Source organism: Bradysia coprophila, chromosome III (assembly GCF_014529535.1).
Source record: "Bradysia coprophila strain Holo2 chromosome III, BU_Bcop_v1, whole genome shotgun sequence".
Lineage (NCBI taxonomy): Eukaryota > Metazoa > Arthropoda > Insecta > Diptera > Sciaridae > Bradysia > Bradysia coprophila.
In genome coordinates, this window is record NC_050736.1 from 4,271,159 (window position 1) to 4,286,813 (window position 15,655).

General features: G+C 32.9%; 1 protein-coding gene across 4 annotated transcripts in view; it reads left to right on the plus strand.

Moving 5' to 3' along the window:
- Positions 1–15,655, plus strand: part of LOC119078660 (forkhead box protein P1) — a 103,959-nt gene that overhangs the window by 26,439 nt on the left and 61,865 nt on the right. For all 4 annotated transcript variants that reach the window (XM_037186310.1, XM_037186328.1, XM_037186319.1 and 1 more), the window contains exon 2: positions 13,506–13,667. In XM_037186310.1, the coding sequence (XP_037042205.1) occupies positions 13,506–13,667 (162 nt within the window). The remainder of the gene's footprint in view (positions 1–13,505; positions 13,668–15,655) is intronic.

The following is a 15,655-nucleotide window of genomic DNA, read 5'->3' on the forward strand; positions in this document are numbered from 1 at the left end:
ATATTCCTAACATTATCAACTCTATACTGAGATTGTAGTCCAAATGCGGAGAATACACGTTTTCTTCACAACAAGAACTGCCTCTTCCTTCACGTTTGTGTCATTTTTTTTTTTTTAATTAAATTGAAAATTTAAACAAAACGTAACCATAATATGACTTATTTACTACCTTAGAACTTAAGCTCCTTCAAAGAAACCGAAATACGTCCCCTTTACTAGTCAAAAACTGAACCGCTGGAAATTTCTCTACTCTATCTCAATTTTTGGATGCTAAAAAATTCATTAGGATACTCATCCCATCACACCCATATTCGAATAAACTTCGAACAGTTTAACCAACAATACCATAACATATCGAATTATATAAATTACAAAATTGGCCCGTTAGCACACCGATTATTAATTCATGTTTGTGCATTCCGCATGAATTTAAACTAGAGACACATTCCACCGCTACTTCCACATTGACTGGAGACCCCATCACCACCTTGAACAGAAGTTGGAAATGTATTCGCTTAAAGCATTTTCATAAACATATTATCAATGACGACGCGAAACATGCTGTGTACTTTATTCCATATACGTTTCATAGTGGCAGTAACGTTGGATGAGGGGTTAGATGGGTAAAAACATCTCGCCAAAGCCAAGTTGAAATAACATGCGAAAATGGTATGTGGATAAATGAACATAAAATGGGTAGAGGAATATCCCGTGTTATAATACCAACGAATGCGGGCCGTACTGAATTGAATGTTTTGTACCATTTCGAAGGCAACTACATCGTCTTAATATTTAAGATTAGATGTTTTCGGAAAGTGTACAGATTGAATTTTGCGTTCATTGAATTTGTTGTGTTGAACTTTCAGGGGGTATGAATATATATGTAGATGACGATGAAATAAATGGATAGGATGGATGTTAACATGCGGGAAATATGTTTTTCCATAAATAAATTGAACGAAATGTTTGTATGGGTTGTTGATTTGTACAACGGTTATTATTCAAAGAGCAAATAGTTGGAAGGCCTGAGGTATAGTTTATAGACGACAAGATTTTCGTTGTCACGTAAGATATTATCGGAATTCAATTATTTGTCGTGTTAAAAAGAAGGAAGTATTCTCTATGTCCCTAAAATGTTTGTGATTGTATGCTAATTCTCAAAATATAGTTCAAAGTTAACACAACTTTTTGGTTAAAGTGCCGTCTGAGTGCTCATAGCTATAATTTAAATTTTCGTCACAACAAAAAATAATCCTAATTTAGCATCAAATTTAAAATAAAACCCTTTCTCAGATAGCAGCAATATTGTTGTTATATTAAAAGCAGGTGATAAATTTTCCCAAATCAGCCCCATACACATAGTCAAAATATCAATGAGAATGGGATTTTTGTGTACGAAACAAAAAGCTTCCAAAGTAAACAAAAACTGAAAAATAAAGAAGATTTGTTATATTACAATCGACAGAAGAAAAAGGAGGAAAAATAATAATAAAAAACACTGGGGTCGCATTGTAAAAGGTAAACAGAAAACTTTTTTTTAAGTTTCTCTCCAGCATGTGCACCAAACAACGAAAGAAATTCGTCGTCATCACTTTCACCCTAAAATTCTCATTCCTGCATGTTTCTTCGTTGGTACATTCAAATAATATACACGTCTATCAACTAGGAGAATTTTTCTTCTGCCACAAGTCTGAGGATTTTTTGTATACCACTGGCTATAGCGCTATCTGTATTTATTATGATTGTGTTACAGACAGCTATAGAAAAACAACAATAAGTAAATGACTTCCACCCTCTATTTTCCTATCAATACATATTGACTAGTCGCACCACAAAATTTTCGCCACATCTTCTTCACCCTCCTTTCTAGTATACACCCATAATAAATAGAACAAAACAACAACAACAATAAAAAAAAACTCACCATTTCCATTCTTCCACTTCACCACCCTAATCCGCCCGAATACTGAACTCACACCGTCAACGTGGAACTTTTTTTTTTATTTTAAATCGCTTTATCTATCCCACATTGCATATTGGAATAAAGTTTACTTTTACGATTCAAGATTTTTGGTGGTAGATAAGTGAATCTCTGTATTTATACACCTTGAAAATTTATTCTACTTCTCCCAGCCAATACAATATATTTTGGTATTTTCATTGTACCCCACTTACATTCAATCGTTTTACTACTTTTGTTTTTTCGAAATTTTATTTTTATTTTGTGAGGCTTACTGTTTCAAGGAGTACATTTTCGGCATACAGACTATAGACATTTACGTTTAAGTAGAGATTACTTGAGCTTAGATTTATGGTCGACATCTTATTGCATATTTGTGTAATTTTCAATCTTTAAATAGGTAAACAGTCGTTTGAGCTGAGAACATATCGATTGCTTCATTTATAAAAATCGATTATTCAGATAAATTCAGGATAATTCAGTTTTTTGTGGGTTGAATTTTCATTGATTGTAGATGTATTGTACGTTCACACCACTATTTATAATAGTAGTTTTTGACAATCCACCCACCCAGGCTAATATTTTTCTAGGTTGAAGTTACTTCTATGAGGAATTTTTGTCCTTAGACGAGTTTGTTGTTTGATCAAATTTCTAACGTAAATATGTACTAGTTTTGATAGGTTTTAAGTTTCGCGTGTGCTGCAACCCTAGAAGTCAACTATCCAAGGCACATTTTGTACTTAATTTTAAAAGAAAGGTCTATTGTCATCTGAGTTAAATTAACCCAATTTCTAAAGCAACATTCCTATTTTTACAACCATCACATAAATTAAAATCTGAGTTCTTGCTAAAATCGTCTTATATAGCAAAGGAACAACCTGTCACATAGGGCTGATGATCTGTTATCGATAACGACGACAAACAAAAAATTGAAGTACAAGATTTGAAATCAACAGATTAAAAATACTTTGGTCAATGGAAGTATTAGAACATTAATACTGGTCATATGCTTGCCGTCTGTAACAGGTTAAAAACAAAGGAACTAAAAGATTTTGTTTTAATCTGTTGTCTGTTTAATTTAAATCAAGTAACAGATTTTTTTTTTAAAGTTTCTTTATTTGTTTAAAAGAACAAACACAGGAAAATCTTAAAACAAAAATAGCGGATACAAATCCTACTGCTTTACATTGACAAAAGCATTACAAAGCATCGCGCGTGAAAGAAAAACAAACAACTGGCATCAAAGGACTCCCGAAACAAAAATTAAATCAAAAAGACAGGCTTTAACGGCAATAAGCAAACTTAAAGAACTAGAACATTAGAAAATTTCAAGTTTAGCCAGAGAAACGCAGATCCCAAAACTAGCTCGAGAAATGACCAAATTCACTGGTTCAAACTATACACTTGACGAGGTATACCGCGTTGGCTTTTATTGAAAATCGTAATCGGATGGTTGTTGTCTCCGATAGATTCATCGGTTTCCCATTTGGACCAGAAGGCAACCGGCAGGTATTTAGGGGCCACCCCATGATGAAACGTAGCTATGTTTTTGATAATCGGGTCGTCACTATCAGCACACCGTTTGATGAAATGTAATGCTTGATCCGTGATAAATTTGTCCACTCTAGCCGTTCTCGCTTTGCGATACAAGGTGGAATTAATCGCATACAAAAAACTGCCTTGTTCGCGTTTGGTATTTGTGGTGGATCGAAGGATTTTTCTCTCTGACAACCGAATTCGTTCCATTTGTGCTGACGATGTGATCGAAGGATTGGCCCAAATTGGTGCAGCGTAGCATACGATAGGCCTAATTATCGACTTGTAAAACATTGTTTTGACGTTGCATGAAATCTTGTTGCTTCGCAGCAGGTGCCGTATTTTACTCGATATAATGTTAGACTTGTTGATCACCTTATCAATGTGACACTTTGCTGAAGCATTCTTTGAGAACCATTGTCCCAAGTATCAAGTAACAGATTCTGTAACTAATTGTAGTTATATTCTTATCGTGAAAAGCTAGTATTCCATAAATTTAAATGCTAATATATATGACAATTGTTTCTGAAAAAACGTACATTTTCTTATAATAGATTGAGAGAAAAGTGGATTTCTACATATTTTGAGTTGTTGTGGTTTGCAAATGATTTCACAAGATCTTCGTTGAACAAATGAAAATCTAGACTTTCATTTGCTAAACAAATTTTATGTGGACCAGAAAACATATCGAATTTTACTTTTCTCTGATATTCGATGCAGAAAATACAACATTTGCTACTTAACATTTCTACATCTATTTGAATTAGATATACAAATACGAACCTAGAAAACGATCTTATGCTCTTTGTCTCAACAACGTTGACACCAATACAATAAGCTCTAAAATAATGTTCCACCAAAATTTTAGTTAAAAGCATATCTAAAGTTTATAGTTGTTACATCCCCATAAACTGACTGGCTTTGTTCAGTGTGTTTTGAATTACATCTAGTGTAATTCTTCAGATTGGCAAGTTACTCAACAAAGCACTCAACAAGAGTACACATTTAGAGAAGAAAGTAGACACAAAAGTTTTGTTAGGATGACCAGATAGGATGTCCATGTCCTTTTTTAATCAATCTCAAGCTATTTCATTGAGAAAAGACTGTCTATATAAACAAAGTCTCTGCTGCCGTTGGCGCTGTCTTAATGTCAATCCATTTTATTGATATCTTCTAATAGATCTGATGAATAGCCCAAAATGCATTCATTGACTAAATAGCTAACCCAACTATGAATACAAATAATACAAAAATTCTCCTCCTTTTCTAGACCAAAAAATTGATATGTTTGCTCCTGTATTATACTAGCTCAACACATTCACTTCACTTAAACATACTTGTTTAATAATATCATTCTGTTGTCGGTGTACCCCCAAGTATACACAATGATATCGTCATGCTACGTTAATGTTTTGTAACGAATCAACTCTTTGGCAAAAATGAATTTCTTATGAGGCAAAGTTTGTGATTGTTTTTCTTAATGTTTTATGTATATGGATGAAGAAAAGGATATGTTTTGTGTTGTACATTGTATACCATCTAAGATACGCAAAAGTTACACAGAAAATTCGCACGTAAATATTTATTTCTTTCACAAATAAGCACGATCACACAGCACAGGGTTTGTAAATTTAATTTTAATATGTAATTTTAGATATACTATTCAAGATTCGGAGGGAAAAGTTAAAAGCTGTGAATTACAATGGTTTGTGTCTTGTGTTATGTTAAATTCTGTAGCTATTGAATTGGCATCATTGTCTACAGCAGGCAGGTAGATAAGTTAACTTTCTGAAGTTTATTTGACAATGTTTTTGTTAGACTAGGAGAAGAGGTAATAATTATGCAATTGAATGACAAAGATTCTGGAGTTGCTAGGATCGACATTCAATGGATCAATCGATTAATATAAGTAATTCGACCTTAGTCGGTGACTCAAGAAAACACTGTGCAAACAGTTGTTGTCCTTTGTCATTAAGTCTTCGTGTTGTTTTACAATATCGAACTTTGTATCATAAAATTGAATATGCACTTTGATGACGAGACTACCACTACAAATGTGATCAAATGCAGGAACTCATCCGCATATCATTTAACTTTTACGATGTGCTATTAAAATTAAAATCATTTTGCGTACGGCAGAAACTCAAACACTGGAACACTGTGAAGATTGAGCATATGATTCAGTTCGTATAACAACCACATTGTTTTCATATTGTCTTATTTGTCTGGGTCTCATCAAAAATAAATATGCAATCATGTTCTCTTCTTTTTTTAAAGAAAAAATTGTTTATGTTTACATTGAGATTATTTTACTTTAACTCACGAAAAGAACAAAATGATTTCTTTTTGTTTTGTTTAATTTTGATAATTCCATGTAAATTTTTAACAAACACAGAATAATTTGAAGAATTTCGAATCGGTCTGCTAGTACCCAATATAATCCCTTTCATCTGTTTTCAACAGCAAGTTTTACCTTTTTTGTGAAATAACGATTAAATCTGTTACTTCTTTTGGTTTAAGTATCGCTTAGCTTTTGGTAACAAGTCTTGTACTTCATTAATTTTACCATACGTTTTGCTACATACGACAGAACACTAGCTTGTGATCATTGTTTATTTTTGAACTGGTTGTCGATAAGAGATGACTAGCTGTTTGTAAAAGGTTGTGAGTGTGATTCGGTGAACGTGATTCGGTTATGTAATGTACAACCCTACCTCCCCACTATATCTACCTTGGTACGGATTATAATTTGATCATTTGGTAAACACACACAAAACTGATAGGTAAACTGGTAAAGACAGTATACAAATACAACTAAAGTCAAAGTCATTGTTTCAACTTGACTCTCAGCTTTAAGTCACAAAGTCATGGTACAGCGTTTTTCGATCAATACTACATTGATAATAAAAAGACTACAGACAACTGCTGGGGGCCTTCGAGAACTACCTGCTACTATCACAGTTTGGGACAATCCATTTCATTTCATTTATTCCCAAAAACCAATTTCTTAAATTAATCGCACTGCGTAGCTCCAGTATGCGTTACAATCCCTTCCTCTGAATGCAACTGAATTTTTATTCGGGTTTGAAATGACTTTAAAACCATAAAGCTGATGTAGGCAAACATAAACACAGCAACGATCTAAAAAGGTACAGAATCTAGAACCTTGAAACAAATGTTAACCAAATACTGTCATAACTCATGCACTTTAGTTGGACGGGGTATTTATTCGAAAACAGTTATTTGGTCTGGTATCGAAAAGTTTATTTAATTTGTTGTTGTTGTTTATTTGTGAAGAAATTAATACATCACACACTTGAATGTTGTGCTGCATTTGTTTATTTAAAATTAATTTTATTTAGACGCTCGAATTACAAACTTTATGAGAAAATTTTCATGCAAATTTCAAAGAATTTCAGTATTCAAGCACAGGAAGATGCGGGAATTTGAAAGAAGATTAGGTTTAAATAAAGAGACTTGAACATTCGTATTGTATTACTAGCTCTGTCATATTAACGATACTACAAAAAAATTACTTTCTGTTGCGACAAATCATGTTGTAATGGAACACATTAATAATAAAATTGCTCAATGTTTCCGATTGCAGTTCCGTGATGTAATCTTATTGAGCCATTGACTTTGACGTCTTCATACCATTCTTCCAAAAAATTAAAATTTCGCAAAAATACGTGATAGTCATAACGAACAAATAAATACAAATCTAGCCAAACCTTATTAATCGCTGAAAAAACGTAATATCAAAAGATTCTGCAACCAATTTTTGAACCGCTCCAAATTTTAGAAATTATCTGCATTTTCTTCTTTCAATTGAGTTTACAATCACCATTACCAAGAAAAGGACAATATTAGAAAACCAACAATACAATTAAAGTTGTTGAAAACCAAAAATAATGAAAGAACCACAACCGAAAATAAACGGCACATTATGTCAAACATGCAATAATATTACACCAAACTGTAACAATATTACAGAAGTTGCAATAGTATTCGTTTGTAACGCAATAAGATAACAAACGAATATTATTGCATCACAAAAACGCGGATTCGATTTCTAAGGCTATGGAGCGATATTAAATTTTTTGACTTGCGTACTTTGAAAGAGCTCATGAAAGTTCACGAAACTAGGTTTTTGAACCCAAAAAAAATTTGGTCCAAGTCCTTAGGTTCACTCACTGAACCCTCCGAATTCCGTAATAATATTGCAAGATTACAGGGTTCAGTGAGAGAGTGCACACACCTGGACGAAACTTTTTTTGGGTTCATTGGTGTACTTTGGTGAACTTTCACGAGCTCTATCAAAGTACACAAGTCGCATAATTTTGGAATTCAATTTGGCCTTAGAAATCAAAGGTGCGTGACTGTAATAATATAGTTCCGGGAAAATCTTATTACAGTAACATTACACATATTGCAATCTTATTGTATTTTTATGTTTGCAATGTTGGCACTGTAAGAAAGTTCGTTCGTTTTGTTTTTAATTTTTGCAAAATGCGAAGAGCGCCACAGTTTAAAATTGTGTGTTCTACATAATGTACTTATTTCAGAATTTGATCGGAGTAGGGCAGTGTTCAAATTTAATGTTATGGTGCGAATATGTGTACGTAACTCAAAGTAAAACATTTTTAGGCTGTCAGCTATAATATTTCTGATTATATGAACTATCTTAGTCATTGTTGTCACACGTTTTAAATTCTTTATTTAACTCAAATTTTTATTAATTTTATAATCTTCGCAAAGAAGTATACAAAATGAAATCTAAAATTGGAATTGAATTTAGGCTACGATAAAATTACAATCATTGCAATGTTAATTGCATTTTTATGAATTTTGTTGACATTTTTGCAAATTATTGACTTAAAACCGATTCACAAACGTTTTTGAATTGAACTTTTTCGTCGGTTTCCACTTCGCTTCTTTAAAAAGGAAATCGTAAAGTCACCAGAGAAATTTATTTAATTCTCTTTTTTTGTAAATTCCCGCATCTTCCAGGTTGTTAGTCAGACATTAATCTGATGGTAATGTTAATCTATCACAGCAGGAAATCATATATCACTTACGTAATTATTGAATCTTTTACTTCTTTTTTCCTTATTATTTTTCACAAATTTAAACAAAAGTTTAAAGACTTTTTCTGATCTTTAGCTTCATTGGTTTTAACATGCATTTTGCTATTTATGACCACATCTCCATGTACTCATCACTTATTTTTGTCGTCTTTGTCGATAAAAGATGAAATGGCCATCTGTAAAACTATATGAAGTCATACACATGGTAATGTTGTACTATAAAACCTTGATGTCTTGACTGTTATGATCTTCAAATCAGACACATTTTAATAAATCACAGCTTCCCCCTTTCTACTTATTTCGAATTCAACGGCAAACATTACTTGAATTTTCAATTTTCTTCATCTATTTTATTTTCATTTTAACCGATTGATTGCGTTCGATCAATGTTTATTTAGCGGAGCAAAAATGGAATAATATTTTGTGTGGATGCCGTTGAGAGCAAAGGAAAATCAGTTGGATTGTTTCGTTATTATTGTTCTTATTGCGATTTTACTTCTTTTTTTTTTGTTATGTAAACAACATTGTCTTACATTTTCGTTTTTCTTTATTTATTTTTTATTTAAATTTTCCGGCGTGGTTCATAATTTTCCGACATTTTCTTCTCTTTTTTATTTTTTTCATTATCAATGCAAATAATAATTATACTTTTATGAGCACACAAGAATTTAGATATTTTCATTGTAATGAAATTGGGGTTGTTGAAGGCTGTGCAAAGGAAATTTGTGTGTGTACGTTGAAATACTTAGCTCGAATTAAGAACCCAGCTACTGTCGTCTTCACAGCAGTATGATAGATGTTGGTTCTATTTTAATAGTTAGGGAGGTTCAGAATATTACAACTTTCAGGTATTTGATTTTTTTTTATTTAGTGAATAGGAGCTTTCCAGCATGAAGCAGAAACGATTTCTGGCATCGAATTCGCTGAAGAAACTTTTCAGCATAATCATAAAGTGAATGTCAACGTGTGTTGGGAATGAGCGACGAATTCGTGATATTTCCTGTCTAGATAGAGAAAATATATTTCAATAAAATTCAATAAAATGATCGTTAAAACTCATTTCTCGGGTGCTTAGTAAGTAAAATACCTTAAGTAATCGTTTGGAACTTTGTTTTTTCCCTTGTGTGGTTGCATATATCGTCTTCGGCTCGTGCTGCAAACGCCACACTTGGCAAAATAAAAAGTTTCAAACAAGGACATACGGGGTAAGAAAAGTGAAATTCCAAAAATTTACTGATTCGGAAGGTGTTGTGCTTTGTAAATGATTCCACACAACATTTGTTCACAAATAAAAATCTAGATTCTGACGAGCGCCTGCCTTGCCTTACCAAAATTTTTAAAAGCAAAAGTCTACATTTTCATTTGTTCAACGAAATTTTTGGGGAATCAATTGCAAACCACAACAACTCTTAAATCAGAAAAAATGTCGAATTTCACTTTACTGTGATCTACTATTGATCGTTCATGCGATCGATATGATATTGGGTGTAAATGATATTTTTGTTAGTAGCTTTACGTTGCACATATGTTTCTTCCATCGTAAAGACTATGTATCTGTACTGCACTTGCCATTACTATCAATTAAATTTTTCTGTGCAAGTCCATTAAATCACTCCACATTTAACAAGTAAGACATTAAATTGAAGGATGAAGAGGACCAAACAAACGAAACTGTTTTAATGAACATCTTCAATTATTAATTATTTTTTGAATTCGGTTTTTTTCCCTCCCCAATCATCGAAGGTGTATACGAAAATCTATTCAATCGTAAAAAAGGTAGATTTTTCCGGCATCGTAAGTGAAAGTTATTGACCTTTTAACGTGTGAGGTGATGCGTAAAAACTGAGAGAACCTTGAATACACCTTTCACACACCCATACCACAGATTCATCGCTATGTAGATTTTCCTCCATCTACCTCATTAATGCACACCAAAAAATAAAAGATTTTTTTTGCTTGCCCCACAATAGCGTAACTTTTAACATCAATTTATCGTATATATATTCCGTTTAAGTACACATAGAGACTCAAAAGCAATCGAAATAATAAAAAAAAAATTCTCCAAGCTTTGTTCCATTCTCAACCATTTTTTTCCGCATCTTTTTTTTTCTTTCGCCTGTAAGTGGTACTTTTTCAACATTCCTTTTAGGATAAAGATTTATTGAACAATTACCTAGTCTTTATAAATTTTTATTGTTTGGATATTTTTTTTACGTTCATTTCTCCCTTTTGTTGATGTTGTGTTGTTATTGTTGTAGGAGCCTTCCATACCCTCGCTCTTTGTCAAGTGTGGTGGATTCTATATAAATGTATTCGTGAGCTTCTAGGAAAGAATATATGGATAACACCAGTAGATCATCTATAAAGCTCTTTAAGGTTAGGAAGGATTTTCAACGAAAAATTAATTCTATTAATTTTGAGTAGCATGATAGCTTTTCATCGGAATTATCACGTAAAATCATTTAATCTACTGCACAGATAGCTATGAGGTAGATGACGTAACTATCAGGCTAATCAATAATTTCGTACATTGCATTCTCTAGTGTTGATAGCTCCTTACAAGACTCTTTTACTATCTATGCATTCACTAAAGAACTCATAAATTATCGTCTATATCAAAATCATGAAAATCAAACAACAGCATAGTTCATTGTGCAGCACCCCCAATAAACGCAATGAATGGAAATAAGGAGACGTAATCTCTGTTTAATATAAACGAAACCAAACATCTTTATGGATCTAATGTCTTATTTATCACTCATGAGGTCTTCATCTCAATAACACATAAAATGTTCTGCCTGTGTACACAAATTTACTGTTATACTGTTCATACAGAACTCTATACCACATTCAATATAGAAATTTTACCTATCGCTTATTGCATATATAGAGAGAGGGTTGCGGTACGAATAGTAGTTCCCTTATCAAGAGTCTGTGTTAAAACGTATTCTTTTGCATCTGAAGTCTTCCAGCGACTGTGCCTGCCTGCATGCAACTTATTAATCTGTCTTAGAGGGAAATTGATAAAATTATTCGTGGATATCGTCGATAAATACTCTGGACTATAAAACAATTTACCGATGAGCTCTTTGTCTAAGTTTCCCATTTCTGTTTTGTGTTGTGTGACTTTATCTATTCGTTATACGGTCTATTATGGATAAATACATATTAATACAGAACATATTGCATTTTGTATGTTTATGCTATATATCGGATATGTATGGGAGATCATAATCAGTATGTTGGGGTGATGGTTGAATGCTCACAAATGTAATACTTATATTGTTACTGGTGTCTCAGAAAACCTGAAAGCATAAGATTGTGGTTACTTGGGTAAGGAACATTTAAACATGCCGTGCTGAATATTTAAGTCATATCATGGAATAGAATAAGGAAACACGTAGGTTAGTAATAATTTGTAATCCTTTGAATGAAAATCATATAAATTGTGGATATGGATACCATAAATGGTCAAAGGTCTTTGGTCTATAGCTGCATTTAATTTTTCATAAAAATAATGATGCGCCACCCTTACAATCAAGCGACTTATAACACTTAACATACTCAAATCTAGTCAACGTTATCTTGTTCATCCAATGTACTTTGCTTAAATTCAACCCCCTTTTACCACACAAAGTCACATTAACAAAATTGTACAACGAATTTCCTTTTTTCATAAGGAAAGAATTAAGAGCGATATGCTCTACAAGTAATTGGTTAAGCTTTCACAAGTTTATCATTTAGCTGTACGGCTCAGCCACGGTAAAGGGAAGTTCATCGTTTTTTTTCTAATTGTTAAATGTTCTTGTAATATCCTGAAACGAGTGGTTAAACATTTCAAAAATATAAAAAAAAGAAGGAAATTCCAAACAGAATATAAAAATTAGTAACAGAAAATCCCTCTCGTGTACCGTTTTTTCTCAGACAAAAATTGTGAAACATAAGCGCACCACACACACAGCAATTAATATGGTAAGCAGTTCTTTTACAACCGAATATACTAGGGCGAATACACCACATTACACGTAACTGAATAAGGCGGCTTCTCGGTTGTAATCCTTATCCTCATTCTACAATCTACAAAAAGCGTTTTTTGTTCACCGCACCACGACTCCTTGCACAGTGTTTGGTAAAACCGAATGTGGTGTATCTTCTTTTCACCCATTTCGCGCTATTATATGAGTTCAAACACAACGAGAGAGATATGCTCTAACCTTAATTGCATTATCTATTCTGTATGATCAGCAGCATTTAACGACTTTGTCGGGAAAATATTGTTTATTGAGGATGAAAATGTTCATTTAAATGGTGTATGTAGACGTTTATTAATTTATTATACAGTCGGGGAAGGTATAACAACTCTTGAATGATACTCTCTCTATATCTACTTGATGTTGTTGATAGACCGAGCCTATTGTATTGCGATGATTTTGTCTAGATAAGTTTTGAGAATGATGTATTCTGATGAATGTAAATTGTATCAAATCGGAACGTTGTGGTATGAGTGGAGTGTTATGATTTCTCGACTGTGGTTAACCGTAAAATGTGAGTTTATGTGCAGTGTAGGAAGTGAACATATTCGGAATATGTTTGGTAATAATATTTATTCCGCTTCTGAATTTTCGTCGACGCACTCAATGTTTGTTAGCTTTGTAATATGCATAATAATGGCGCAATTATACCTAATCATATGGTGGTAGATTTTCCCGCACTCAGAATATTTAATACATTTGTAACGCTACCATGCATCATGGTAGGAGTAAGTTTCTGACTTTGTAATATATCTGGAACTTTCGCTATGTTGTTCCTTCATATTTCACACTGGTATTAGGTTTTACATCAACGATTTGAATTTTTGGCTTTAAATTCAATTATTTTACTACTTTAAATGTTGACCAAATTTTATTTTTTAATCTTTTCAGAATCACTTTAATTATCCAGACGAATTAATGAAACCAGACTCACATATTTTATCTTGGCAACAGTCGGCACTGGCCGCATCGTTTACAAATCATCGTTTTCTCAGTGAATTCAACAAAGTCAATAAAGCGAATTGCATCTCACCGGAAAATTTAACACAGAATGTAAGTCAACTTTTTTGCCACTTAGATTTTTTCCTTCTTTACATATTTTACACAAAACACCATTTCATTACTTAACAAACAACAATGACGCAAACTTTGTTCAAACCAATCACCGAACAACATGTTTCATTGATTCCAAATTGGGGTAGACCGGTGTCCAAATTGATGGCGTTTCGCTTCCGACATTGGTTTGGAGAAATATTTATCGAAAGTAAAATAAAAATCGATTTTCTCACAACATAAAAATTATCCAATTTGTTACGCTGTGCGTATAAAGTTCAATTGGTATAACGATGTTGGATGTTTATTGTGAAACGTATCTTATTTCATTAAATGGTTCGAAAGGAGATTAGATTGATAAGGAACATTTCGTCTAACGCTCTTTTAAATGTTTTCTGTTATAATAATTTGATGTAGAGAGTGATATACTCAAATATGAAACCATTAGTAGGAGTTATAGTGGATGTGAAGCTTTACAGTAACATAAATGTTAAAAAAAATGAAGTAAAAGATTTTGCATCAAACATAAGCGATACTTTGAACAGTAAAAGCAAAAGATTTTATTACCTGGTTTCTTAAAGGTTCATCCATTCTCATTAAAATCCCTTCATTTGTTGTTCATGTGTTACAAAAACCGTAAAAAATTGGATTCCACATTCGGTACCATGGTAGATTTTGAAACACTCAACTTTCTTATTGTACCTCACACTTTTTCTGCATAATTTTGGTGTGAAAGAAACAAAAATATTTAATCATCAAGTGAAGCAACGTAGAAGGTGGCCTTTTTGCAGGTGTTTCTTGTCTTGGAGCGCGGACATGTAATCAAGTCGAAGGCTTATTGAGTCAATTATAATTTCGGATGATGTTGTCAGAGAAATAATAACAGGTGGCGCTCCGCTGACGTTTAAAAGCCATGTATACAATACGTAAAAATTCAATGTAAAATCATATAGCATTTGACATATTGGATGCATGGCTTGATTTCCGTCAGGTAGTTGGATAGGTGATATTATTATTTAACTCTTTGATAGTATAGTATGGGAACGTATACTACAATAAGGTTATCACGATAAATTTAGACGATACTAGAGTTACATTTTTCAGCGTCGACATACTGTGACGGAAATTATGCAGCTGCTTTTGACGATTTACGAAGCCCCGTACAACGTTCCTTTCAACTGTAACCCAAACTTAAAAATTTTTGCAACAATTTATATTAACCTATATTTACCTATAAATAAATATTTTACTAATAAATATGCTAGTATATAGCTCAAAAGAACTATCTACACCGTTATATAGCTCAATATAGCTGTATATATTTATAAATAGATATCCATATTTGGGATGCTTGAAACACCCCACACACATAACCAATCACTTCCCACTGATCAGTAACTTTGTAAGAATCATTTTCACCGATTTCTATTGTTCTTACAAAAATCCAAAATGGCAGTCGACGGTTATTTTGTTAGGAGGTAGAAAGTAGTACGACTGCTTTACATTCGATAATACCTTTCAAACAAAAAAAAAATTCATGAAATTCGGTCAAAGTTTACTCGAGATATTAACAAACGAGCCATCAGAACAGTCGGAGCGTTTGCTGCGACTGAGCCCCGTACAAACCCGTATATCTTTTGCGTACGTGACCCTAGTGCGTCTGTCACCCTACTTTGACCGTAAGCCTATTGCGCCGGTTAATGTAGTTAAAGTAAAATTATTATGTAATATGTACATCTTACAAATTGCGCATAACGCAATTACGAAGCCCCGTACGACGTTCTTTTCAAATGAAACAAAAATTTCAAATCGCCCTAAAATTTTATTTTTTTGAAGGACCTAGTATCGGCCTCAGTCCGAGGACCCAAATTTAAAAAAAAATTTCAACTACATTCTATTCGGCCTTTGATTACCTTCCAAATAAAACAAAAATTACGAAAAACGGATGAAATTTGCTCGAGTTATATGTAAAATACACATAGGGCCCT